The sequence below is a fragment of the Passer domesticus genome, chromosome 5 (genome assembly GCF_036417665.1).
Source record: "Passer domesticus isolate bPasDom1 chromosome 5, bPasDom1.hap1, whole genome shotgun sequence".
Lineage (NCBI taxonomy): Eukaryota > Metazoa > Chordata > Aves > Passeriformes > Passeridae > Passer > Passer domesticus.
The window spans coordinates 5,255,413-5,282,951 of record NC_087478.1 but is presented as its reverse complement, the minus strand read 5'-3'; the positions used below and the strand labels follow the sequence as shown (position 1 = coordinate 5,282,951).

General features: G+C 43.6%; 1 protein-coding gene across 3 annotated transcripts in view; it reads right to left on the bottom strand.

Annotated features, from left to right (window-relative positions):
- Positions 1-27,539, bottom strand: part of CAMK1D (calcium/calmodulin dependent protein kinase ID) — a 206,031-nt gene that overhangs the window by 65,940 nt on the left and 112,552 nt on the right. For all 3 annotated transcript variants that reach the window (XM_064421777.1, XM_064421779.1, XM_064421778.1), the window contains exon 3: positions 13,705-13,779. In XM_064421777.1, coding sequence (XP_064277847.1) covers positions 13,705-13,779 — 75 coding nt within the window. The remainder of the gene's footprint in view (positions 1-13,704; positions 13,780-27,539) is intronic.

The following is a 27,539-nucleotide window of genomic DNA, read 5'->3' as shown; positions in this document are numbered from 1 at the left end:
CCCTGCAAAAATCATATCCAGAGGATTACTAATCTTGGTCATCTATGATTTATGAGATTGTGGGAGTGGGTCTTTGTTTCCTGGACAGTTATATTTTAACATATTGCTTGGACTTACTAATGCACAAGGTAGAAATAAATCTATTCACTATGCTTCATAATTTGTAAAGGGCTCATTGAAATGATAAGGGAAATTTTTAGAAAACTGCTGGAAAAATTCAAAACCATCAGTTAATTAACATTAGCTAAGGAACTGCAGGAATAAGTGAATTAGCCTATTTCCTTGCTGTAGGTAAAGATTAAAATGTATTCAATTCATGGCAGTTTTCAAGTTGCTAAGGATTATGAGAACAATGCACACTATTTTCAGCTTGCCAAGGAGAGTGAATCAAATGCAAGAGCCCAGTCCTTCAGAAACCACCCTTCAGATGATTCATCTGCAGAAGCCTGGCTGGAACACCCTGCGTGGCCTGACACCATCACATTGTCTCTCTGTTGGAGCCAAGGCAAAGTCCTCACCACACATTCAGACATGTAATTAAGAGACTGAAAGTGTTCAAGGTCAGGCTGGATGGAGGTTTGAGCAACTTCATCTAATGAAACATGTCCCTGCTCAGTGGCAGAGGTGGTGGGACTAGATAATTTTTAAAAAGTCCCTTCTGATTCAAACCCTTCAGTGACTCTACAGCTTACCAGAAAATACAATTTTAGAATCTTCAAAAGAAACTCTGAACATATTGCTAGAAGTAAAACCTTACAAGAAGCTGCATTTGCTTTTCACCTCTCTGTACCAATGAGCTCTACAGGGCAAAGGCTTCACAGCTTAATTGTGCAAGACTAAGCTACTCTGGAATCTGATGTCTGCTGAGTAAGAATTCAAGATGAAGGGAAGGAGGATACCTTTTGGTTTAGGAATTTCTCTGAAAACCATAAAGAATATCCAATTCTTTAAAATGAGTCATTACATGAGAAATAAGGCTTTGAAAAAAAATGTTTTTTTCTGAACACAATGCTAATATTAACATTCTAAAGGGCACTTGTGTCTTCAAACTAAAGAAAATGGACTGTTTTATGTATTCAAAGTCCAAACAGAATAAAACCAGTACATATTTCCTTTGCCTTGCAAATAACTATTCCACAGGAACAGGAACTGGAGGCAATGAATATAATTTACTACCAAGAGGCTGTAGATTAAGTAAACAGCAAGGAAGTAAATTTTGCATTCACAGCCCCATGGCATGGTGTATGCATGACTGAGGGCACACCAGACAGCGTCTCAAACCTAGAGGCAATTCTCCTGCCACAGAGCCAATTCTCTTGCTGCTAGCTGGGATTCCCTCTCCCATTTCTTCTCCTCCTTGTCCTGCCTGTGGGAAAGATTGAATCACCAAGCAGAGGTACCCGAGGCTAAATAAATGTTGGCATCCACAGGTGGGAATTAGGTGGCAGAATGTGACTCTGCAAACCACTGCTGAGACCCTCATGTTCTTGCCAGTGGTGAGACTGTGGACAGGCTGAAGTTTGAATTGTGTCAGAAAGCTCTGAAAAGAGCATGCCAGAAGGAGCTCTTGGTGCAGTGACTTGTGCCACAGGGTGATGGAGAGTGGTGCCAGACCAACACTTAATGGATAAATGGAGTTGTTCCCATTCTGAAATCTAAAAATTTAAACCAGGAGAAAGCTTTTAGATGCTTTGCTTTTCCCTTTTAATGGCTTTTTGGTGACAGCATCCATATTTTTTTGCAGCGAGGGAGCAGGATTCAGACGATTTATTTTGAGAAATCCTTTGAAATGGAACTAAACCAGCCTTTAAGCAATATCACTGTGCAGAAGTTGTACTTTAATCCACTTGGTGTTTGCACAATATATTCGTCCGAGGCACTTACATGCCTAAACTGATATTATTATCTCAAAACTTTGTAGCCTTTAACACATTCATACTCACAGCATCCACATATGGCAAAAAAGACTAGGATTTTCACTTCCCAAAGGAGGAGCAGAGGCCTGGAGGCTGTGCCTGGTGTGTCCTGAACAGAAACAGCACACTGCCCCACAATTGCCCACACCGACAGGGCTGATGGCAGCTCCCCTGAGCTGGTTCACCCTGAGCCATCCTCCTGGCCAGTGCCTGCACACAGCTCACTGGGCAGCACCAGTACACACCTTTTGTATTTACTGGTAGAGATAGGAGTCAAAATTATTATTCTTATCCACCCCCAGAGTGGGAATATGGTGCCCAAGCACACCCAGACAATTTTCACAGCAGGGTTGGTGGGTCTGATTGCACTTATATATTAAGTATAATCTTATGCCCCCAAGCATCCTTCTCCAAAGGCCCTTTTTGGTGTTTATTATTTAGGACAGTAAGTGTTTCAAACACAGAGCTGCTTGTTATTGTAATGCATCTTGGACATCCATCACCTTGAGTTTACTCCTTTGCATGTACAAAGAGAGAGATGGGGACAAGACACAGGTATGACTTTCCTTCTGAGCTGGAGGGACCCAGGCACACTGGGAATTCCCAAATCACCCATCACAGCTTGCCTCCACACAGATCCAGTCACACTGCACGGGGGAAGCATGAGCAGAGGTGCTGGAGCCCCCTGTACCACATGCTTTGGCACATTGCTCCTACATCCCCATATCTGCAATAACCACTTCCATCTCCCTGCAGCACAAAGAAATGAACATTAACATTCAGGGCACTGCTGTTCAGTTTCTACCCAGCCTGGGTTTAAGCTGCTGCTTTATAGCTCTTCCTTACCAAGTTTTAACTGATGACTCTTTTTGTTTCCCTCCACTGATGGCATGATGCATTTGGCTGCCCCCACATCTATGCACAGTAGGTGAAATCCTGGCTTTATGTAAGTGGATTTTTAACTCTGGCTGTCATACATCTGCTGCTTGAGATTTCCACATACCTACCTCTTAAGGATAAATAAATCTATGCAATGATGATGGCCATCACCAGTCATGCTGTTACACTGAGTCACCAGACAGCCTGGGCTCTGTTTGCTGTAGGTTTCTGCTCAGACATGGATGGGATGGAGGGATAAAGCCATTGCACAGCTACTGCAGAGCGTGGGATTAAGGCATGCCTGAATATGTTTTTCAAAATAGGTCCTAGCAAATAAGTCCATTCACTTTTGCACAGATGGACCACAGTGCTCCTCAGTGAACAACACCACAGGCTGGACTTCAGTATTCTTATTTCTTTTAACAGCTTACTCCATGAAGAGCAGCACTGACTCAAGAGAAAAAAACCCAACAAACAAAAACCCAATTAATGTTATCCAGAATTAATTAGGAAGGTATTCTCTTTCTGTGAGCAGGGAAATTAAAAGACAAAGTGATCTGAGACCACAATGTAAATCAATGACTGAGTAAGACAAGAACTCCAGATTTTCAGATCTGTGTGATCTGAGCACAAAAACATCCCCACAAGACTTCAAGAGCAGCAGCCCCTGGTTCCTGTTACCCATTGTTGCTAAACAGGCTGGAATATTTTTCCATAGATAAAAGCACTCGTCCTTTACCCACTCTGCTACATTTTTCAGCTTAGAGAAGAATATTGGAATTCCTTTAGCCGGATAAACTCAGCCTTCCCAGAACATCAGAGACAGCCTAATGAGCACCTACCACTGAGATGCTGTGTCTGCTTCTCCTTTCTCTTCCATATGGCTCAGCTTCTGCTTTTCCCTCCTCCTCTTTTGAGCCCTGAGCTGCCTCCTCTGCCACTGTCCCTGGGCTCCCTGTTCCAGGAGCCACACACCAGAATTTAGAGCCAAACAACCCTTCCTGATTCATTAAGGGCCCACTGGGGTTTGCAGTGGTACTTCATGATGGCAGAGGCACACCTTTATGTCATTTGTCTTGCCAGAGGCTGTCACACACCAGGCAAAGTGACCAAGCAATAACATATAGCTGTGCCTGCCTGCCACCAGCACCCAAGGGCTTGTGCAAACACACTGGCTTTAGGTGGCCTAGAGCAGAACATGAGACAAGCAACAAGAAAAGCTTCCAATGTCTCTGGCACACCGTGCTGCTGCAGTTTTGGGGAGCAGTATGTCCACCAGTGTGCCCAGGGAAATCTGCAGTGAAACACCTTGTGCAGGAATAGCCCCTTGGATGAAGACACATGCCAAGTGGAGTGGGCTGACAGCAGGCATGTGCTCAGGAAAGCTCAGCCACAGTGGAAATCTATTGTATGACTATCACCTGGCCACATTTCACAGCATCTTGCAAGGAAATTCAGGCTGGGGAGAAGCTCTAGATCTTCAGCCAACAATAGACAGCAGCTCATCAGTTATTTTCTTATTTTTCCTTTCCTTCCCATTTTTTTTTTACTTGTGGTGTTGTGCAAACTGTTGCCTTTTTGCTCTAAACTTTCAAACATACACAGCCATGAATGTAGCAGCACATTTCTTTAGTTAACTTAGCTCAGGTGGGACCAGGATTAAAGGAGAGACTGCTCCAAAGTGCTTCTCTCGTGAATCGCTTCCAGCAGCAACCCTGCCTGCTGCTGTCTGCAGGCATGAGCACTCCTGCACAGGTCACAAGCCCTCCTCACTCCCATTCCATTATAAAATAAATGCCCACACACATCAGAGGAATGCTCTTTCCCCAAAATGCTCCCACTTGCTGTTTCTAGGAGCTGCCATGGCTCTCCTGACAGTGGTCACATGTCAATAGCAAGGAGAGGGATTCCAGCTGCAACCACGTTAGGCTGCAGAGGAAGACAGTGCAAAATAAAATGCCTTTCTCTAGGAAATTTTCCTTTTAAAATACATTTCATCTGGTGACACAATCATCAGTGACAGAGAGCTAACCTACATTTCCCTCACCACCCTTCAGACAAGGCAGGACAGCACCAATGGGAAGCAAAACCTCTTTACAGCAAATCCATCTTCAAAAGCATCTGAAAAGAGCAGATTTAAAAGTCTCTGGAAGGGAACTTTCAGCCCCGAGAAGCAAAATGTCAGAAGCACTTTCTGCAAGTGGTCCTGCTCCATGCTTACAGGAAAACAAGCTTTAATGGACAGGAAAGACCCTGGGCTGCAGTGAGACAAATATTCCTGCAGATAAGCCTGGTAGGCAATCAGAGCAAGGTAATTTCTCTCTTCTCTGCTCAGCATTGCTTAATTATGGTTACACCTCTCCTGTCCCATGGCACTGGGTGATGTTTTGCAGCAGGGTGACCGTGCACTTTAGGACTGAGTTCATCTGACATCACCATCACAACGAGGAGCATCACAGTCATGGCAGAATGGGTGCCTAGCTCTGTGCTCTCCTGAAGGAATATCCCCTTTTCTGTAGCTGCAAGAGACTCACAGCAGATTTTTCATGGCAAAACCCCAACGGCAGAGAGAAAAATAATTGCATGAATTTTAATTTTCTACCTGATTTTGCATATTACAGATGCCAAGCCCAGTTTTTAGTAATGCTGCCTCTGTTTATGCTAATGCAGGTCTTAAAATCTCAGTTCCCTTTCCGTGGATTTCAAACTGTGTTTCTGATTCTTTACAATGCATTTTGGAGAATTGTATCCTCTTTCCTCAGAGACATCTGGACATTTAAAGGCTCCACTACGTCTCACTCAAGGATATCAGTGCTCCTTAGAGTATCATCAGTGAGGGATGAAGAAAATACAATTACAGAGTGGTTAAATGTTCCTTGCCAACAGAATAATTAGACAGAATAAACACCAAACTCCTCCAAACCATCTTCAGAACTAGTAGAGAAAGCCCTTTTCAGCTAAGCCAGGATCACACAGCTTCAAATGGGAATTTTGTCTTGGAGAAAGGAAAAGATGACATAAATATTTGGGTCTCTGAACACGATTTTCCTCCAATTTAAGAGAAAAAAAATGGCCTTCACAGGCTAAGATATAACCATGTGGCATGAATCAGAATGAAATGAGCACATGTTCTATAAATGCATCAAAGGAAGGCTTCACCAGCAACAGTATTTTCTTTTTCTATAAAATGCTTAAAAAAGTAAAAGTTTGGCTACAGCAGATCTAACCAGTGTTTCAGGAAAATAATAAAAAAAGAAAAAGAAAAAAGAAAACCACAAAATCCTCCACATTCATTTTCCACTGAATAATTTTCCAGGGAGAATGTTTAAAGCAGGAACCTATGGCAAGTATTTCTGCAGACCTATGGAAATAGTTTCTGTAAGAGGAGGTAACCACAGTACTGCAAAAAGAAGTCAAAACAGGGTTTCAAACAGCAACCTGTACTTCCACAAAAAATTTTAGGTTTCACATTCTCCTGTTTAAGGCCTCAACACCCACCCAGAAATTGATATGAATCAACCTGGCTTTAAAAATACACCCTAGGCAGAGATTTTGGGACAATGCAGATGAAATGTGTAGCGAGAGATCTTTTCTTTCAGTGTGAATATGAACAGGATGATAATGCTCCATCATCACCTGCTGTAAAGCAATGCAAGTGTAGGTGCAAGTTAGGCCAGCACTGACTCTGGAGTCACTTGCAGACTCTTGACCTGACTGCCCAGCCTAGAACACAGCCTGGAGCTGAGACATGAGCATGCCTGGGAAATTGAGCCTGGTTTTCTGCCACAAAATCATGGAATGTCTTCTGGAACACACTACTGTCCCCTTCACCAGAGCCTGTAGAACCTTCCTCCAGAAGAAAACTTTTAATAATGTTTTCCATGTAAAAGAATGGATTTGGGAACGCCCACATTCATTTTGCATCTTGATTCAACACCGTGTTATTTCACTTCAAAGCTTTGCAGGTTGTTATGAAAAGCCTTTTCTGTTTAAATAAGTGTAACCATTTAATCAGAATGACTCCACGTCATGCCTGAGAGAGATCCCACTGTATCATAATGAATTCTCACACTGTGGCATATATGGATTTAACATTTATTATATGCCTTGCTGCAAAGCCCTTTCCACCTGAATTAAACACCAGCTATTTAATTGACTTTGGTGCACCACAGTGTAAATTACCAAGAGCTGAGAGAAGCAGAACTAAATCTAAAAGACTCATTCAGTGACTACGTGCACATCAAGTAACCAGCAGTGAAACTTCTGGGCAAAGCATGAAAGGAAGGAGATGCTTATCCAAAGCCAACAAAATGGAAAGAAAATTGCTAGGGCTCTAAATAGCCACCTTCCTGCTGTTTGGAGAGAAAAGCCTCACTCCTGCTCTCAGGAAAGCAGTGATATTATACAGGATTGCTGGCAGATCTCTATTGCTGCCCCTCTATTGCCTGTTCCAGACCAAGCCACACAACACAGCCAGGTACACCCCCATGCCCTAAAGAGGGGCTAAAGAGAGCCCTAAATGGGGACTTAGTGAGGCAGCTGCTGCAGGGCTGGAGGAAGGAACTCAAGATGATGCTGCCAAAACCTATTGCTATTTAAAAAAACAACAATCAAGGCACATACTGTCACTCCAAGGATTTGGTACCAGCACTTGCTGGTGAGTGGGCATGACAACAAATGACTCTCTGTTTATTGTAATCACCAACACAGGAAAACAAGCAAATTTATGAGACCTTCAAATCTTTTTGTAACTTTAAAGATGAATCTATTAGAACAAGTTTTATTTTGAATTTTGGCCAAACCCTTTGTTTTCTCTATTGACAATAGCAGCTTTGCAACAATACATATCTAAAAAGAAAAAAAAACATTTTCATCTGAACTCTTCACATTTCTGTGAAAGCAAACAATGTTATAATTCTGTCTGTTCAATGAAAATGGGAAAATTTCTCCGCATTACTTCTTTATTCTCAAGGCTACAAGAAAAAAGATAACCACTCTCCATCAGGAGTAGCATATCACTTCAATTGAATAAAACAACCCCAAACCATAGTGTTGCCTTGCTAATGAGTCCTTACTGGGATGTTTTGACTAAGGTAACAATAACAAGTGCAGGCTTTGGAACAAGGATGTTGACAATTGTCTACAACTCTTGAAGGTGGCAGAATCTTCTAAGTGGTTTTGGAAGGCATCATGAGAAAGTTTTTTGTAGTCTCCAAGGTGAAGAGGACTCTCACCATTCCTCTGTTGCTGTAGGAAGGCTGGGCTGCTGCCCAGGGACTCTAAAAAGCCTGGTCCTAGCCATGGCTGAAGCACAAGGAAGCAATAGGACTGCTGCTCAGGAAAAGGTGCTGTGTTTGGAGAAGACATGTGGACTAGGAGTTGCCAAAAGTTCTGCCACAGCCAGAAAAAAACAAGAGGAAAAATGAAAAGTGCTGGGGGCAGCTAGGACTAGCCAATGAGCACCTTTGCAGTTTCAGGATCACACAGCCTCCACACAATTACAGGTGTCTAAAAGCCATTCTGGTGGTCAATCTGTGGTCTATTAATCTATTACCAATAAATTTGCCCATGACCTGATCTCTACCCTGATATGAATCTTTTCTAGTCTGCTTATAACCTCTCTGCCACTGGAAAAAGGGAGATCCTCCTTTGTATTTAGCACTGACCTGTGTAACCCAAGTGATGGAATCATCTTTTTTTCCACAAAGGAAAAGATGTCAAATTGATATTGGATTGATATTGGATATTTCTGCTCCTGAAGAGCCCAGTATGCTTTTATTATCCATTGGTAAGGCCCTGGAACAGGCTGACCAGAGAAGTTGTGGATGTCTCATCCCTGGAAGTGTTTAAGGTGATGCTGGATGGGGCTTTGAGCAACTTGGTCTAGTGGAAGGCATCTCTGCCCAGGGTACAGTGCTGGAACTGGATGATCTTTAATGCTCTTCCAACTAAAATCATTCTTTGGTTCTATGATATAAATTCCATTGCAAATGCAGAGAGATTTCCTTCTGTCTTTTGCATAAAGCTTACACAAAACCCCCCAAGCAGGGGAATAAGCCTCACCTAAGGAATGTGGCATGGCAGATCTGTGTTTTGCTTTAATTAGCATCCTGATGCGATAGCGGCTTGGCATGCAGATCTGTGTTTTGTAACACACCGAGCCCTCGCTAGACTCCGTAAGGATCCTGGCAAACACAACACTTCCTTCCATTGTCTGCTGTTTTTCTTGGAGGCTGAATATTTCCATTGAAATGTCGCTTACATGCACAGCTCACGCTCGGCTGCTCTCGGAGTGCACTCAGGCATTGGGCTTTCAAAAAACAAAGTGAATGCAGCACTTAATCACAGCTTAGCACTCTGCTCACTTATTAGCAAAACATACAGTTGAAAGGCAAAATTGCAAGCAGAGTGGTTCCAGTAACAAAAACTTGTGCAGATTTTACCACTGGTGAGTACCTGCCTGTTTGAGCTGCTTCCCAAGGCATTGCAGGGTTGTAAGGTGCTTGTGTCTGGCAGGGTAGAGCTGATAAACAGCAGGAATGGGACACTGGGATTCTGAGCCTGCAAACTTGTGGGCAGAGCTTTCCTCAGTGCGTGACTTGCACCCGGCAGGAAGGAGCCTCCGTCATCTCAGCTTTTCTGTGACAGAAATCATCTGAATAATTCATCAGAGTTCAGAGACCAAGCTGGAAAAACTTCAGGGTTGGGTGTTTTGGCTCAGCCTGGGCTGGGTTTTTGTGCAAAGGTAAGGAGAAGTACTTCAGGGTTGGGTCAAACAGGATGTTCACCCTAAAAACGTCTCAGCAGAGATGCCAGAGCCTCAAAAGGCATCACAGGGAAAATACTCTGGTTTCTTTGGAGAACCAGGAACAGCAACTGACAGGATCTAGGTAAAGCAGTCCTGCCAAGAGGTGCCCCAAAGAGGTGCAACACTATACCAGGCAGGCATTATGGCTTTCACTTTCTTTAACTAGATCCTAGTATGGACAGAAATTCCTCTGGATTTGTCAATATTCTTGACTCTGCAAAAAACTGCAATGAAACTCAGAGGCGGGTCTTCAGCTTTGACCATTGCTTACCTAACTGCACACTACCCTGGGCTGTTCCCTATATTTTGGAGGTGCCTTTTAGACCCATTTTTAGTCTGTTTTCCAAAGGCAGTGAGGCAGTGACTCTCCATCCTAACTTGCCAGCCCTTAGCAATTTCTGACCCAATGGATGAACTTTAACCAACTTTGACAGAATAGCAGAGAAGCAAAAATATTAAGCTCCTACCTATTTTAAGCAAATATGATTGAATAAAGGAGAAAAAGGAAATCACTGTCTTAATAGATTTTTAACATGGTCCCATATTCTTCTGGAGAAGCAACAGCCTCAAATCCTGTGGCTTTGACTAGCACAGGTTACACAAAAATCTCAGGGAAACCAAACTCTGCTGCTTCACACTTCAGTGCAGGCGAACAATAGAGATGAAATCAGTCAAGCTTTGGAAATCTGCTCTGATCTACGCAGGCAGCACAGTCAGAAACAGCATTTGCAAATGGACCCACAATACTCAGCTGGAAAAGACATTTAGATTGGTAATTAGGAAAAAATTCTTCACTGAAAGGATTGTCAAGCACAGGAACAGACTGCACAGGGAAGTGGTGGAGTCACCATCTCTGGAGGTACTTAAAAGATGCGTAGATGTGGCACCTGGGGATATGGTGGGACTGGCAGTGACAGGTTGATGGTTGGACTCAATGATCTTTGAGGCCTTTTCCAACCAAAATGATTCCAAGATTCCATGTGTTTATGTAAATCCATTTTTATGCATGATTTTCCAGCATGCAGAAAATGAATCATCAATACCCAAAGAGGCTGATTATGCTAATGAAATATTAGTATCTGACATCACCAACCACAACAGATTATCAAGATCTTCCTATACTGACAGGAAAATGAGGTAGATCACTTGTAAGATATAGTAAGGTAATTCTTACCAAATGGCACCAAGAGCAACCAAAAATCCTATAACTGCTTTTTAACAGAGCTTACTATTACACCAAAATTGTTCAATAAAACTATTTCTGAAAGCAATTTATTTCCCTCTGTCTTCTGCAATATCCTCTGGGGAAATCTCAAGCAGCATCCAGAAGGAATTAAACTTCCAGGGTTTTATTTTAGTTTTTGTCTTTGTTGCCTGGGTAGGTCTTAACAGTTCTATAGGAAATCCAAGCTTGGGAAGGAGCAGATTTTTTCTTGGTTGGAAAGCACATCATCCTCATGGAAATATGACAAATGTTCTACAGTATTTTTCTATAGTGCCTGCAAAAGTTTGGCAGAGTCATCACAGGAGAGGCAGCAATTATCTACATCTGTATTTGGCTTTACAGCTGCACCAGTGACCACCTCAAACCAGAGCTGAGATACACTGCTGGGAGTCAAAGACAGCAAGGGGTCGTCCACAACCCTGCCAAACTTAGAAACACTGGGTTGGAACACCTTGCATTTTGGGAAAATAAATAAAGAAAAACTAGGCCAGCCCTTTATAAGGAACAGTATAGCCCCTGGAGACAGTACATGAAATTCTGAGTTGTTGAATCCAGCAATCTCCAGCCTGGATTTCAGATCTACCTTGCACTGAGAGGATTGTGTCAGTTTGAACGGTTCTGTGATGGCTTGTGTACAATATATGTGAAAACAAGGTGGTGAAACCAAAGCCAGAGATCTTATTTCCCCATGGACATGCTGGGAAACACACAGGGCAGATTCACCAACAGCTACGTAACTCTGGGAAGTGCTCCCAGGGGGACTGGCAGGAACAAATTAAGTGTCAAGTAGACATGGACAGCTGCCTCTTAACCTCCCTTCTTTCCAACTCCAGCACAGACACTGAGACCTTTACTTGCCCATATCTTTGACAGAATAAATGAGGTGTGATATTTATCCTTCAAGCTGGCCTGCTAACAAGCATGGCTTTCATGTAAAAGGAGATGCACTCAAGGACAAACATAAACAGGGAGGCTTGGTCTGCCTTCAAAAACCTTCTCCCAATGAGGTGCTGCAAGATGCTCAGGGGCTGTAATGTGAATTTTCCACAACAGAGTGCTCTAAAGTTTGGTAATGAAAATGCTGTCCACACCACAAAATAATCCTTGGGAAGCATTAGCTAGAGTCCACTTAGCAAGCAACGATCCAGGGAAAAGGACATATGGATTTGAGATTTGTTGTGTTCGTCATACTGATCTTTGAGTGGCCCTGATTTTAGCCCTTCTTTTTTTTTTTATTTCTGTCTAAATGTAGCTTTCTCAAAGCTGCTTGATCAGAACCCCTTCTGCTTCACAGAACTCAAGTTTTAAACGTAGGCAAAATTAGGAGAAATTGTTTAGGAGAAACACACAAACATGAGAAGCTGAAAAACCCACAGGGAATCTAATAATAATCAGGGCAGAAATATAAACAAAAAGATAAGCTACTTCATGCTGTGCAATGGTTCACAGCCATTGTATCAACAAGTTGGTGTTACCTTGGAAACAAGAAATTATCCATACATGCCTTCTCCCAAACAGGAATCCATGAAAGGAGGCAAGCAAAATGGATTTTGAGCCTCCTGGACTTTGCAGCATTGCCACCCAACTCTTGATACCAATTGATCCCAAGCCTAACTATTGATGAACACTCAGAAGCAGTGCAGAGGTTGCACCATCCTTCATGTAACACCCAAAGAGATGAGGGTGAGTGCCTGGCTTGGAGTAACCTGAGTACCCTGAGTACTCAGGGTGAGTACCTGAGTAACCTGGAAGGTTCTTGTCCTCTCCACCTTGAGATAACACAGCACTTTCCCAAAAAAGTGCAGCAAGATGATTCCCTACATTCAGTTTAGTGCTCTTGGTCTCTCTGGTAACACAAGGCACAGCTCTGTGTTGGGGCTGGGGCTGCTTGGAGCTGCCACCCCAAACGCTGCTGATGGGCTCTGGCTGCTGGCTTCAGCTGGGCACCTCACCCCCAGGGCATCAGTGAAGCTGTGTCCCTCTGGAACACCTAATGCTTGGCCTTTGGAAAATTATTTGGCTGGGTTTACAAGTACAGCTATAACAGAAAGGATAATTCCCTAGTTAGTGTTGAACAGTGAGCAAGTAAAAATTTATACCAAGACATAATCAGTGTCATCTCTCATTACAGAACTACATTTCAGATAACCCAAATATCTGGATGCAAGGATTTTATAAAAGTGATGGTTGAACTATACTAAACAAGCTAATAATAAGTTGGAATAACATCTATTTATTTTTCTAAAGAGATTAAACAAAACTAAGGATTTGTAAATCAACTTATGACAAAATTGGTACTTCCCACAATCCAGCTGGCTTGTTGGAATTTGTACAACACTAATGTTCCTGTGCAAGTCCTTTTGCAGCACTCTGAACTGAAATGTGGGGCTACAAAAACACACTAAGAATTTACAGGATGCTATTCTCCCCATAATGCCAGCACAACAACTTCTGAGGACACCACCATGCCTGGACCTTACCAACAGACAAGGGACCAGCATTTTCCCCAAGGGCTTCCCCTGAGTAGAGCTGCCTCTGTCAGATGCTCCGGGCTTCCCTACAGCACATCTGACTCTTCTCAGCTGTAATTCACTCCCCTGCCGTGTCTGTTCTGCTCTTTTTTTGATGTGATCTCACAAAACCACTCTGGTTTGATTTGGGTGAGACTAGTCACAAAACAATTTAATTCCCAATTTTACAACAGCACAGTACATCACAGCTAGAGGTCTGGTTTTGACCACCCTCCAGGGATTTTGCAGTCTGTAGCACACAAGACAAATACCTCTTACAGATCCTATTTTCGGGTTAAAGAACAAAACCAGAGCAAGAAGAGTTGGCAACTTTGATATAAAGACTTCATTAGGTTCAGTACTTACAACTGCATGACCAAATATAAATGGTTCGGACTCTCATAGATGTCTTCCAGAGCAACTATATTTTCATGCTTGATCCTGAAAAAATACAAGATAAGATAGGATGAAATAGTGATTTTCAATTTTTTTTTCACATGACTGCAAAACATGGAGTTATTTTTAGTTACATACTACTTGTCAGTGTTTTATTCAACATCACAAACTTTTTGCAAGGATGTGTAATGATAGAACAAGGGATAATGGCTTTTAACAGAAAGATTTGGATTAGGTACTAGGAAAAAATTCTTTACTGTGAGGGTGGTGAGGCACTGACACAAGTTGCCCAGGGAAGTTGCAGATGCTTCATCCCTGGAAGTGTTCAAAGCCAGGCTGGACAGGATTTTGAGCAGCCTGGTCTAGTGGAAGGTGTCCCTGCCCAAAGCAGGGGGATAGGAACAAGAAGTACAAAAGTAAACAGTCCAAAGTGCTTCACAGCCAGAATACAGTTACTATTCAGAAAAATTTCTTTCAATCCTCTCTGAAGCCAAAATGTGTAGCAGTTGAGTATCTGAGGCACTAGAGGTGTACAGCTCCTGTGTCAGATGAATGAAGATGGTTGGTTGGAGGCTGAATTCTCAGGACAGCTTTGCTGCAGGGTGCAAGGGAGTGACAGAGGTGGGTGCAGGCTGGCAGGGAGAAAGCAGAGATGTGACCCCCTGAAGAAGCTGGCACAGGGAACCAGCAGCCATGTGACAGCCCCACGCTCCTTCCCACCAAATTCGTGCTGCTCTGATGTTAAGGCTGGTCTTGATGCCTGAATTTCCCTGCAGCATCATTAAGCACTTTGTGCACCAGCTCCAAGAGTTTTCATGGCTTTTTTACATCCTCACCATTCCTACCAAGCCTCTTGCCAAAACACTAGCTCTAAAGAGAAAAATCATCTCTACAAGCACACATCTAATTAGCTACCTCAGCAATGCCTCTGTGGGTTTGTTCCTTAAATGTTTACAAATAATTTGCAAAGGATATATTTAACTTGTGCAGATCCTGAAGAGACTACCCCAGTGCAAGCCCAGGACAGATCACTAATTACACCAATTCCAAACAATATTTTAAGAGCAAGAGAAAGATGGAAAATTCTAACAAGAGGCCCCTCATTAAGCAACAGATGGGTACATTCAGAAGGAAAGTAAACATGCATTGTCAGCAAATGCAAAACTCTCTACATGTTTCTAGGTTCAAGTAGCTTAATTAAGATGCTTAATCATGAGTCAGGACCTTATCCTCTATGGTCACAAGTGTCCTAACACCTGTGTGATGACGTGGAGAGCAGAAGGTCCATTGTGCCCAGCAGGATCTTTCCCACAAGCATACAGACTATTTCCTCTGAATTCACTGGAAATATTATGACTGACCTGAATTTATGCACATAATCAGTCATCAAAAGCTGTGTTCATGCAAGGACTTTCACACACAGGAAATTTAATGTCAACAATAAGCAAACTCAAATGTAATACACTGCAGGATGTTAGAGCAATAAACACATGACTTGGCTCTTCAGTCTATCTAAATGGCTGGAAAATCCCATGGTACTTTAGCAAAATTTCCAGGTAGATTGCATCACAAATTAAATTCTTAATATTTGCAACAGCAAACCAACACACCCCACACTTGGCCTTACACAGCAAATGTTTGGAAGCATTTGTTTGTTGTGCAGGTCTAGTGCCTGGTCCCTTCAAGGATTAGTTAGGACAAGGGCAGGTTTGCCTTGTTTAGTTTAGTTGAAGGAATGTTAGAAATGACATTTCAAGCAATTAGTGATTTTTAATGAAAACTATTATATTTATTCATCCATATTCCTTTATGCATCACACACATTCACATGATCCTTTGTGCTCCTGCTGCCATCACGATGATGGCAGTTTAACACAATCAATCTTCTGCAATGTTTAAAGCCCCCAGTTTAGCCTGCGGTATGGTTTTCACCATGCATACACAAATACTTTGCATTTCTAACGTTGGAAAACCTCAGAGGATCCCCACAGCAGCTTCACCATCACACACATGGTCACCCACAGCGAGCAGCCAGGGATGCAGAGGCTGGGGAAGAGCTCATCAGAGATGCAGCACTGAGCACGGGGCTGCTGCAGCCCCTCTCCCCTCCCTGATTTGCAAACCAAGAAGGCATCACACCCCGTGCTCTGGAGGGAGGGCAGATAAACCTACTCAGGGCTACAGAGAAGGGGGAGAAAAGGTTTAATCCCACCCCAACGGGGTCCTCTGTATTGACCCCATCTGTCCCCCCCCCGAAATCAGAGGCAGGATGTGAGCATGTGGGAAGACAGCAAATACGAAGCTGGGAGAAAGACAGCTGAAGAAGCTGAATCACCCCCAAAGGACACAAAGAGCATCCCTCAAAGGGATGATGGCTTTTGGAGCACGATGTCCCTTTGGGAGCTGGTGTCTGCACATACCAGCCACCCCAGCTGCTGGTGGTGCTGCACTCCAGGGGCATGATGAGAGGGGAAAAGGCATTTTTGTCCCCTTTGTCTCAGCCTCCCCAAGACCAGCAAGGCCTCAGTCGTGGTGTTGTGCTGTGTTTAATATCCCCGGTCAAGTGCACATCACATACACCTGCAAATGAAGCAGCTTGTCCTGCACAGCTTTTCTCTACTCAGAGGAACTCTCAAATGGCAAGCTATTAAAAGGAAAATGGAATTCAAAATTTAAAAAATCAGCAGCATGGAGATTACTTGGGGTGAAGCCCAGTTTAGACAAATTGGGGGATCGTGTTGCTGGAGCTGGACCAGAGCAGCCATGGGGTTCCCAGCAGAGATCACTGCTGCCATCAGCAGCTCCTCTTCCACTCACTCCAGAAATTCACACAGAAATCCATGTGCTCCTTTATTCACATAGAAATCCATGTGCTCCTTTATTCACAGAGAAATCCATGTGCTCCTTTCTTCCTCTTAAAGCACGAGCATGCAATCACTTACAGCCGTGGTACACAATTATTAATCCTTCAAGGATGAACAATGTTCATTTCAATAACACCCTGGGGTTTGGGCAAGCAGGTGTGGCATCATCACAAAATGTTTTGTTGGTACCACACAGTCCAAAGGGGGGTGGAGCAAATTTGTCCCACTCCTCTACAAGCAGATCAGCAGTGCCAGGTGTGAATAAGAGGCAGACACTCCCTCTGGCTTGCAGGGATGCTTGGGTACATCGAGAGCCAAGGAAAGAAGCACTGTGAAGCAGCAACTACTTGTTGGTCACAGAGCAGGAGGGATTTGGGGATGGGTTAATTAACTCCACTTTTATCCCCTCCTAGGAGCACCAAGTGAGTCTCAAAGGTTCAGAGCATTCATTCTGCTAAGCCTCCAAATGCCTGCATGCAGCCCTGCAGAAATACTCACTGGAATGTCTGATCTACTCAAGACCTGACAGGATTTATTATTTCAAAAGGTGCTGCTCTCACTTTACAGAAGGGGAAGCATTGTGCAGAAAAACTACAAGTTTTTCTGTAATCACCAGTGAGAATGGAGCAGAGAGGGCCAAGATTCAATCCCAGAGTAATATCTTAATCAATGGGCCATATTATTTCAATTCCTTCTCCTTCCTACCTCAGTGAGAGAATCTTAACCCCACTTCTCTGCAGACCTTTTCTTCCTTCTGTCCTCCCTCTCCAGACTCCTCCCTTCCCAACATGTGGCTCCCACCCTGCAATTGATAAATCTGCCTGGTTAACTCTGCACAAACAGCTCATCGATGCTTTTAAGGTACATGATAGTGCAACATCAGGGCTGCAGCACAGGGGACATGGACATGGGCTGGGGTGACAGCAATTCCCATTACTTGTTTCCAAAGAAAAAAAGCCCTGAAAGTGAACATCAAAGCATGGACTTGCCTACAGCAAATTAGATCCCATTATGCAAATTGATATGAAATAAGGATAAGGAAAATTGCCCTTGCCACCTTTTCAACCTCCCTTTCATCACCTTTGCTATTTTTCCTTATGCTCCCCCTCCATCCTGGCAAACCCCATGTGCTGCTTGCATTTCCCACATCCCAATGTGTCCCCAAAATTGTTCTATCTGTGGCACAAAGGGCAGGTGCCACCTCCAGCCATCACTGCTTTGTTCAATTTCAGGAATATTCTGAGGCCGTTATACAGAAAGAAGTTGTCTAGAATTAAAAATAAAGAGAGGCTAATTCTTCTTTAGATTCAGGACTTTTCACCCTACAATTCTCATGTCATGCTGCAATCCATGGGAAAAAGAAGAGGAAGATAAATCTAGGAGTGAGAATCAAGGGAATTTAAGTATACTAAACCAAACCAAACCAAACCAAAAACAAACAAAAACCATAAAGAAGGATTAAACCTGCTAAGAAACTATGAAAAGTTTAAAAACAGAAACTATGAAACTGTGAAAAGAAAGGATAGATCCCCCCTGCTCAGAGCAGCTCTGGGCTGGATGCTGTGCCTCAGGCAGACACAAACCTTGGGGCTGGATGCAATCATGCAAAATGATCAAGCTTCCCCTCCAGACTTTCGGGCTATGATTCTGCCATGTGCTCTTACAAAGGGGTCAATGATACAAATGAATGAAGGCAATGTTGCACTCCAGCAATATTTTAACACACAGCCAGCCAAGATTTAAAGGAGCAAACTGAACTGGGAAACCAAGGACTTCATGTGAGTTTTCTGGGCATGGCAGCTGTGCAAACAAGGGCTGACAAAAGAGTGCTTGATCTGCAGCAGAGCCCAAACACAGACTGGCCCCCTTTGCTTCTGTGGAGACATTGCATGAGGGCGTTGATAGGGGAATTGTCATTTTTCTCCAACTGCTACTGCTAAAACACAGAGACTTCCACCTCCAAAGGGGCTGAAATACACCCCGAAAACAAGACCTGACATGACCAGGGGTGACATTTGGCTCTGCTCACCAGTATCCATCATGCCAAATGGGCAGTGCTGCAGCACTGGAGTGGTGATGAGTACATGGCATGGCACCCCAGTGATGCTGAAATCCTCCCTTGCCACTGGCTGGCACAGAGACACCATGTCCTGCTCACTTCCACCAGAACTGCACAAGCCCCCACAGGTCCAGATCTAGCTCTAATGAACAATACTCACTCCAATGTTTGCCAAAAAAAAAAAAAAAATCTAAAAATCAATATATTCCATGGGCTTTGGCAGGAGATTGCTTTTAAGAAGCGAGGGATTAAAATTTGGAAGTCGATGTACAATAAGGGAAACCAAATCCGTTAATGACTGAGCTTTCTGTACATCTCTGCTGGCTCCTGACCATCCCAGAGGCCAAAGAGCTGGCATTGAACCTGCTGTGTGCTGCCATGGATCATTAATTAGAGGGGCTGCACTCTGCACAGATAAAAGCAGACAACCAGATTTTGCTGTTGCTTTGGCTGCTGATCTGCCAGGAGGGCACGTGAAACAGCCCAGCTACAAACCACAATAGAATAATTTACTTAACATCTATCATATATATCTTAACATCATATCTATCACTTAATATCTATCATATTTAACACCAAAAACCAGGATCAGTAAGAAGAATACCGTACAAAAACCTTGGGCAAACACAAGAGCTGCTTAAGTAGGGCAGGTCCCCCCCACAACAACTCTTTCCAAGTCAGTGTTACATTTGCAAGACGTGACATTTAATGCTGCACCTCCACGAGCAGCACGTGTCACGGGTAAAATGCCACAAGAAAGCAGGAATAATTTTGCAAAAGCCAGAACTAACAAAGCGTGAGTCTGTAAGGATTCGTGGCTTTGAGTAACCAAATGTCTTTGAGAATCAATGTTCCATTATTCCCACACCTACCCTGGAGAGAGTTTTGCCAGCAGCATCAGGGTTGATGAGTTGGCCAAAGGAAGTGTTTAAATCACAGTTCCTGCTGTGGAGGGCACTGCAAACTTACCTCTGCTCAGCTGTCTCATTTGTTTGAAATGAGTCAATAATTTCAACAGATAGTAGGATAGTCTCACACATGTTCACAGAGAGTGATCAGATCAGATTGCTTTCCACTTGAAAGAAAACTACCAAAAATTCTTCATGATGGCTCAGAAGATGTGAGGATGCATGGGAACAAGCCAGCCTGATCTCAGGGAGAAATTGGCAATTCTGCCAAGAGGGGAACGGGGCAGAGTGAGATGGCAGGGCTTGGTATGGGCAAGGAAACTGGTGCTGTCCTGGAAATGGCTGTCTGGCTGCAGCAGAGCTCTGCCCACCATTCCTGCTCCCAAAAACCATTCCAATACTGATGCTCTACATACTTGCACTGCCTTACCTCAGTGCCATTCTTGTATGAGGGTCCCAAAACTGACTCCAGGATTGGAGGTGCAGCCTCACCAGTGCAGAGTACAGAGGGACAGCCACTGCCCTGCTCCTGCTGGCCACACTATTGCTGATGTTTGGGGTATGAAAGGGAGGGAGGACAGCGTGGTGCCTCACATCATATGTGTCCCATTGATTTCCAAGGGTCCAAATTGTGAGAAGCTGTCAGACTGATGCCACCAAGTCAACCACCTTCCCTGAAATGGGCAGCTGGAGACAGCTTTAGAAGAAAGGTGGAAGGTTTAATGACCCTGACATTAATTTCTACTACCTCATATCCCCCACAATGTCCTCCCACCACAGCCAACAAGAACGTGGTCCAGCAGTGGTGACAACTTCTGTGGCTTTGGTCCCCACCATCTCAGGGTAGCAGTCTCCCCCTCTCACTCACAATCACTCATGCAAATAATGCAAAACTTAGAGAAGCCTCAGCTCAGACACAGAGCAGAGATGTGAACAAAACCAGGCAGATGTCAGGTGCTCAGCAAAGGTGGCTCTACACACTCTGCAAATCCAAAACATCTGGTTTTTCTCTCCTACTACACTTACATTGCCAGTGTTTTTTTGAAGCTATATCCCTAATTTGCCTATTGGAAAGAGCTGGAGGAGGGTTATTGGATTCAGTACGGAATATTCACTTGCCTTACAAATAAAACAGAGCTCATTTTTATGAGCTGTAACTTAGAAATGGTGCTACATCCCCATGCCAGACGGTGTTTTTTGACCTCCTCTGATCTCCTACCAGTGTGATACCTTTTGCTCCCACCCACATTACACATCTTGCCTTGCTTGATCTAACAACTGGGCAAGGGACAGCTAATTCCAGCTCAAAGCCAGATGGTTCAGTGTCCATATGCTGACTGCCTGGCCAAATTAGTTAAATCTCTGTGGCTGGAAGAACAAGAAGTTGAACTTTGGGGTCACGTGGGAGCTTCAGAACACAGACTGCTCACAATTCAAGAAAGAAATTAGTGTCTTCACCAATATTTTTAACATCTCTATGCTTCTGTCAGGTTAATCTGGTCTGCTTTGGGAAACCAGATAGAAGAGAAAGACCCTGGATGCCCTAGAAGATGGTACACAAGGCAAACATGGAGAGATGAGTCACTTCATAACCTTCCCTCCCTGTGACTGAAGAGGAGACTGTGACAAAAAGCCCCAGTGTTGGTAGCAAGCAGCAAGTGGCTCAGAGCAGGTGTCTGAAGGAAGTGGGAACAGTCAAAATTCAGGAGAGAGATGCCCACCAAAAGACCTGCTTCTATTAGCCTTAGAAGGTAATGATGATTTTAAAATTAACATGATTTCCAGTTTGGTTTTTTCACACTTTAACACTTCAATTAGGCATGAAATATTCTGTATGCAAAGCATTGGGATGGGATTTGTCCTGATCCAGTGTCCTAGCAGGATTGTCTCATGATTATACAACTTGACCTCTCTCCATTTCATTTTCCAGATCCTACCCATCACCTCTAAAACCTCCTGTTACTCAGGAGTGATGACCCAGAAATATTTCCATCCATTTCCATGCTCTGTCTTCCCTAGCACTGCATGTCTTCTATAGCAAATCTCAGCCTTGTGTACCACGTGCATAAAATGTTCTCATGAGATTTTGCAGTGATAAAGTCAAGCTGGACACGTTCCAAGGCTGGAAACCTGAGCTGTGTAGTTATTCAGCTGTAGCACTAACTGGCTGTGACAAAACCTAGCCACATACACCTTGAAGTTTCTGATCCCTGCCCTATCTGATGTTATACTTCCTAGTGAGCTCACAACAGAGCTCAAACAAAAGATGAACATTTTCAGCACAGATTTTCACCAGCCACTGGTAGAACTTTATAACCCCCCACGAGCACAAGAAATTAATTTAGGTACTTTGAGGATAACCATGAGTGATTCCTGGATCACACACCTGGGGTTAGGTGCTGACCTTGTGCCCACTTGTCTCAAGAATTTTCAGATGAATGCTGCTCAGCAGCCATTCAAGGGGAAGAAATTAAAGCTCTGTGTCTTCTATTACTAAAACTTGCAACTCCAGTGTGAAGACAACGTCGAAAAACCTTCTGGAATCCTTGTATTCCTGCAGATCTGGCAGCCCATTCAAGGCAACAGGAATATCCAAGTGTCAGTGCCAACTCAGGAATATCCCTGACTCCCACAAGAAGCAGACCAAACCATGGGAATGATGGTTTCCAGTTGGTGGATCCCAACTGGCAGCAATCAAAAAGGCTTGCAAAGCTTGAGCAGAAGCCTCCAGGCTGTTTAATGTGAAACACATCAAAACAAATATTAATGATCAATTAATCATTAAAGGTGGAAAATATAAAAGCAGTGTCTGCAAGAATTTATCTCAGACAAAAACAGTGTACCATGCTTTAGTTCTTGGCACAAGCCCTGTTTTTGCAGTGTGGAGGACTGTGGATTTGCATGTGCAGCCAGTAATTAGGGATGATTCCCACTCCCTTGCCTGGGAGACTGAGGAGCCACGTGCAGTTAAAGGTGGTGAGCACTCCTGGGCTGGGTGGGCTGCTCTGGAGGTGTTTCATGAACATAAAAGCAGGCTCTGCTTGCAAAACCCCTGATAACAGGAAGGCTGACACTCTTGGAAGGGTGATGAGGCTGCAGTCAGAGCAGCTACCCTTGCACATTGCCTCACAAAATGAGAAGATCTTATTAGATTCCAGTGAATGAAGAGCTGAATAACTGGTGTAACACTGTGTGGCCTCCTGGCTCTCAGGTGAGTGCGGTGTGTGCACATTCACCCAGTTCTGTCTGAAACCTGGCAGCAGACACTCCACCTCTGAAAAGAAAGCCCTGCCATCCGTGAAATACCCATTTGACACACACACAGGGGTGGTGGTGTCTGCTGTTATCTCCTTCACTGGTTTGAATGCATACTAATGAAGGGTGAATGCTCTAACACCCACTCACCTGCATAGGTAAGTTACACAGGAGCATGGAAAATGCCTATTCAGACAAGCACACAGTTGAAAGATTTAACAAAGCCAGGTATTTCATTCCACCACATGGGGAACAAATGCAGCTGTCGCCCAGATGTGACAGAGCTGGGACTCCCAGCTGTGACTTTTACAGCATGTTTATCTGTTGGGTTACCCTAGAAGCTAATGCATATGGTGAGGTGGAGCTGAACTGCTGATCATAAGGACAAGAGCACAAAGGCAGACATGGTTTATGTACTCAGAAAACCCTGATGTAACCAAAAAGACATTTTGTGTCACAGCAGGAAGCAATGCTATGCTCTACAGTCACATCCAAAGAGGTTTATGCCTCAAAACCACATTTTCTCCACAAGAGAAGCAGAAAAAAAAAAAAGGGCAACCAAGCACAGATGACATGCTGAACACAAATTTCTTGTCCCCCAATGAAGCTGAGTCGTCCTCTGCATGCTCATCACTGCTGATTGTTGCTGGGCAGCCCAGAAAATCACGAGCTTTGATTGAGTCTCATCAGACTGGGTGTGCATGTGACAATTAAATCAGATTACAGTTCCTCAGTGCCATGCCAGCGACCAGCAGTGTCACACTTGCCCAGCTGCAGGTGTCTCCAAAAGGGGTCAGGGACCCTGTGTGTGCAGGGGGTGCAGGAATAACCACTTTGCCTCTCCTAGCAGCTGTGGGTTTGGGCTCTGATCAGGCCTCCCTGTGTTTGTGTCGCTGTGCAGCAGCAGTGCTTGCCTGCACCCTGCCCACCTGGCTGGCCCAGGGCCACCTGCCCAGGGAGCAGGGAAGCCTGGCAGACTGGATGTGGAGCACAGCTCTCCTGGGGCTCCTGGGCAACCCTCAGCTGGCACCCAGGCTCTGACTCAAGTACTCAGTCTGCTGGGACAAGCCACATGACAAACCCAGCAGCAGCGACCTGTCAGAAAACCCCCTCCTTCCCACCAGGCTACTGGGAAGCAAATTTATTTTATTTATTGAGACAGAAGGATAAGCAAGAGGCTAGGCAGGTTTCCACATTTCATCATGACTGTATTAGGACACTCCTACACAGAAGACTGCTCCCCCAGTTGCCTGTGGGAAGTGCCAATAGCCCTCGGGTGAGTCACAGACACCCTGCACCATCAGAGAGGGAGTGGGAGAGCTCTGCACGGGGGGGATTGAGCTCACAGGACAGACCTTGCCACTCCAGGTTCATTACGAGTTACTCTCCTCAATCACAGAGCGTGGAAAACCAAACTGAAAGGCAGATCCACTTCTCCTGACACTTGTGTGAAAGCAGTGGGACTGCTGGAAGTCCCAGCCCTGCTCCAGTTGGTAAATGACAGAGAGAACAGCTCCAGCCCTCCAAAGCTGAACCTGCCATTTCCAAGCTGGAGTGAAGGCTACTGATCTTCAAGCCTGGTTTGTTTTCAACCTTCCCAGATCCTAGGGACAAAAAAAAAAAAAAAAAGTCTTCCACTTCCACTGCTATTGGGTTTGCTTTGCATGTGGTCTTCAGGAAAGAAGCAGTGGGAGAGGACAGGAAAAAACCCTTCCAGCCACGGCCAGAATTAATAATGGAACAATTTAGCTGGGCCAAATCTTGGACTCATTAATCAGGCAAGACTGCTGGGGGTCTCACTTGGCTGGATTCAGGTCTTGGCAGCATCACTACAGAGTCCAAAGTAGACTTGAACTCAGTACATCAAGTGGCAGAAAAGTCATTTAACCAGAACAATATAATAAGCAGAAATCCGTGTTAATAAGGATGCATTTTGCTTGTGTATAACAGCTAATTGGTTTTTAACCAGGTGAGAATAAGGTTGAGAAGCTTAATCTCCCCAGTTTTAAAAGGATATCATAAAGGGGAGTCTAATTAAAAATTAAATGGTGAAGTTCATTTATTCCTGTTACGTGTGGAGCATAGGGACCCTATGTATAGATTTCTATTTTTAGGAGGGAGAAACCTGGATTCACAAATGTCCCCAGAGTGCCTTTGGAGAGGTAACAGAGGAGTTTAAACCAGCTCTATACTTGCAGCCACTTGCCCAGAAAAATAGACTGTAAGCTGCAGTTCCCTCTTTCCTTATGGCATGGAAGTATAATTTTTAAAAACACTCACTTAGTAGCCAAGGACCAGACTTCTAAAGATTATTAGGTACCATATGATGCAAGTAACTTCCTACAGTAACTAAGCATCAAAGTGCTTTCAAACTTCCTCCTGGGTATCTTCAGACAGCTAAATATGTAAAAAATATATATCTAAAAGATTTTTAAGGGTGATATCAGCACTGAAGGGCTGGAAGACTGGAATCTTTCCAGAGTTTTGAATCCCTAATAGCCACTGCAGAAAGAATTTATGTTTTTTAAATATGTCACTGTGGCACTGTCCTGCAACAGAGCTTGGAGGTTAACAACACCAATATTTCAGACAGCAACAAGCACAATATTAATGTCATAAGCAGCAATTAGTGTTAAAAGACAGCAAGTCCTTCATGTAAAATAAATGCATGTCTAGCTGTGGGAACAGTAGGGCTAAAGAGCAATATTGCAATGACATGTGGTTATTTTTCCATTATTCTAGCTAGGTTTTACCACTGCCCACTGACTTTTTGCAAGTCATGATGAAGCAGAAATGGGAATAAAAACTCTTTGAAAGCAGGAGTCAAATAAATGTACTTCAAAGGACATTGATAGCAAAATTTCTCTTTGCCAATTCCTTGTTTTCATTCATGCCATTAAGAAGAAAACAGTATAAAAAAGTGGGGCTTTTCATGGCATTAAAAAAAAAAAGTTTTCTAACCTACTGGCTTATAAACTACAGTTCTATAGATTTCTAATATTTTATGCAGCCAAGTCACACATACAAGTCACACGTGGTGACTCATTTTTCCCTAAGCAATACATCTAATTAATTCAAGGTATTTAGAGTGAAAGGTAGCTATTAGATGAAGACTAAAATAAATGGTTCTAAATGCAGCCTTACTGTTGATGGACACAGGGCATTCTGGTACCATCCCCTTCTCTGCTGTGCTAAAAACTGTGTTGGTCCCCATGAATAAAGCTGAATTAATAAATGAAAGCTGTATCCTGCTTAAAGAGCATCTGCCAATAGAGCTTGTCAGGATGCTGCTGGAGGACCCCTAGGACAGCAAATGTATTTTGGTTCACAGTTTTGATCTGGGTGGAGCATGTGTGTGGGTAGAAGGTATTCTCCAGCTCAGCCTTTGAGGCAATTCAATGCTTGTCTTCTCCCAGAAAAAAAAAAAAAAAAAAAAAGGAGTTACAAAGCAAGGGGTGTGATTTTACAGCATTCACTCCTGCCTATTGTCTGCTTAACTGGAGTGATGCATTCATTTATGACACATCATGAAACAGTCATCAGCCCTTTCTTTTTTATCATTACCTCAGCTGTATGTGGCATCAATAAATCCAATGCCTTGTCACAAATTGCAAGTGTATCAGTGCCTCATAGATGCTGAGCACAACAAATAGAAAATGCTGGGAAAGTAGTTGGTGATGTGATTAGCATCACAAACTGAGGAGGTTAGAAGTTCATTTCTAGATGAATGTACACATTCTCACGGGTCTTATCATCTGTGATCTGGTGCTCTCTCAAGAGCTGGATTTGGAATAAAATTTACAGAATGTCTCCATTCCGAATGCAACACAAATGCAGGCACAGATGTTCCTATACAATTTCTAATTTGTGCTTTAGCTTAAAACCTAGAATTGCACAGGTCCTTATCAATTATGTGTCTTCTCATGTGTCACACTCTCCTGCACAGTGCCCCTTGAAGTTCAAATCCAAACTGCATCAGGGTACATCCCTGATCACATCCTGTCCTAGTCTTTTTGCCCTGTTTTATTGCTCTATCCATCTAGTTACACTTCATCTTGTGAATTACTGCATTATCAGGTTACTCTGTGTGCTGGTGGGATTTTAGAATAACAACAAATTTGATGCAAATAATTATTTCCTCCAGCCAGGAGGGCATTTGTGTGCTCTCAATAGGACAGTAAGAGGGAGGAAGCTACCTGCTGAGTTAATGCTGTGGCTCTGAGTTTCCAATAACCTTCTAACTTCAGCCATTTGTCATTATAAATGTTCAATCATGAACTTCAAACCAAGCACACAGAAAAATGTACATTTCTCCCCACACACACAGCTCTGAAGTATGACTGGAAATGCTGTTGTCACACTTAAAAAAGAATCCACCTTTGACCTAGGACTGAAACTCAAAGTTTGCAAAGCCAATGGAGTTTGTTTAAGAAGTTTGAGGATTTCCAAGGGGGCTGGAGGTAGCTTGGAAACAAGCTCAGGCTGGCACCAGCTACCAGCAAACACTGTGAAAAATACTTTGGAAATGTTTAGGAGAAAACAAACATGAACCCATTTGCCCAAAATACATTTGGGCTTCTGTGTGTGGCTTCATGCCAACTAATGGACAGACTGAGAGGTGCAAACTTACAGCCAAGAAACCAGCCAGAAACCTCCAGAGACACCAGACACCAAGAAATGTCCCTCTGACACCTTATTTGTCTTTCTGAAAGGTATAAC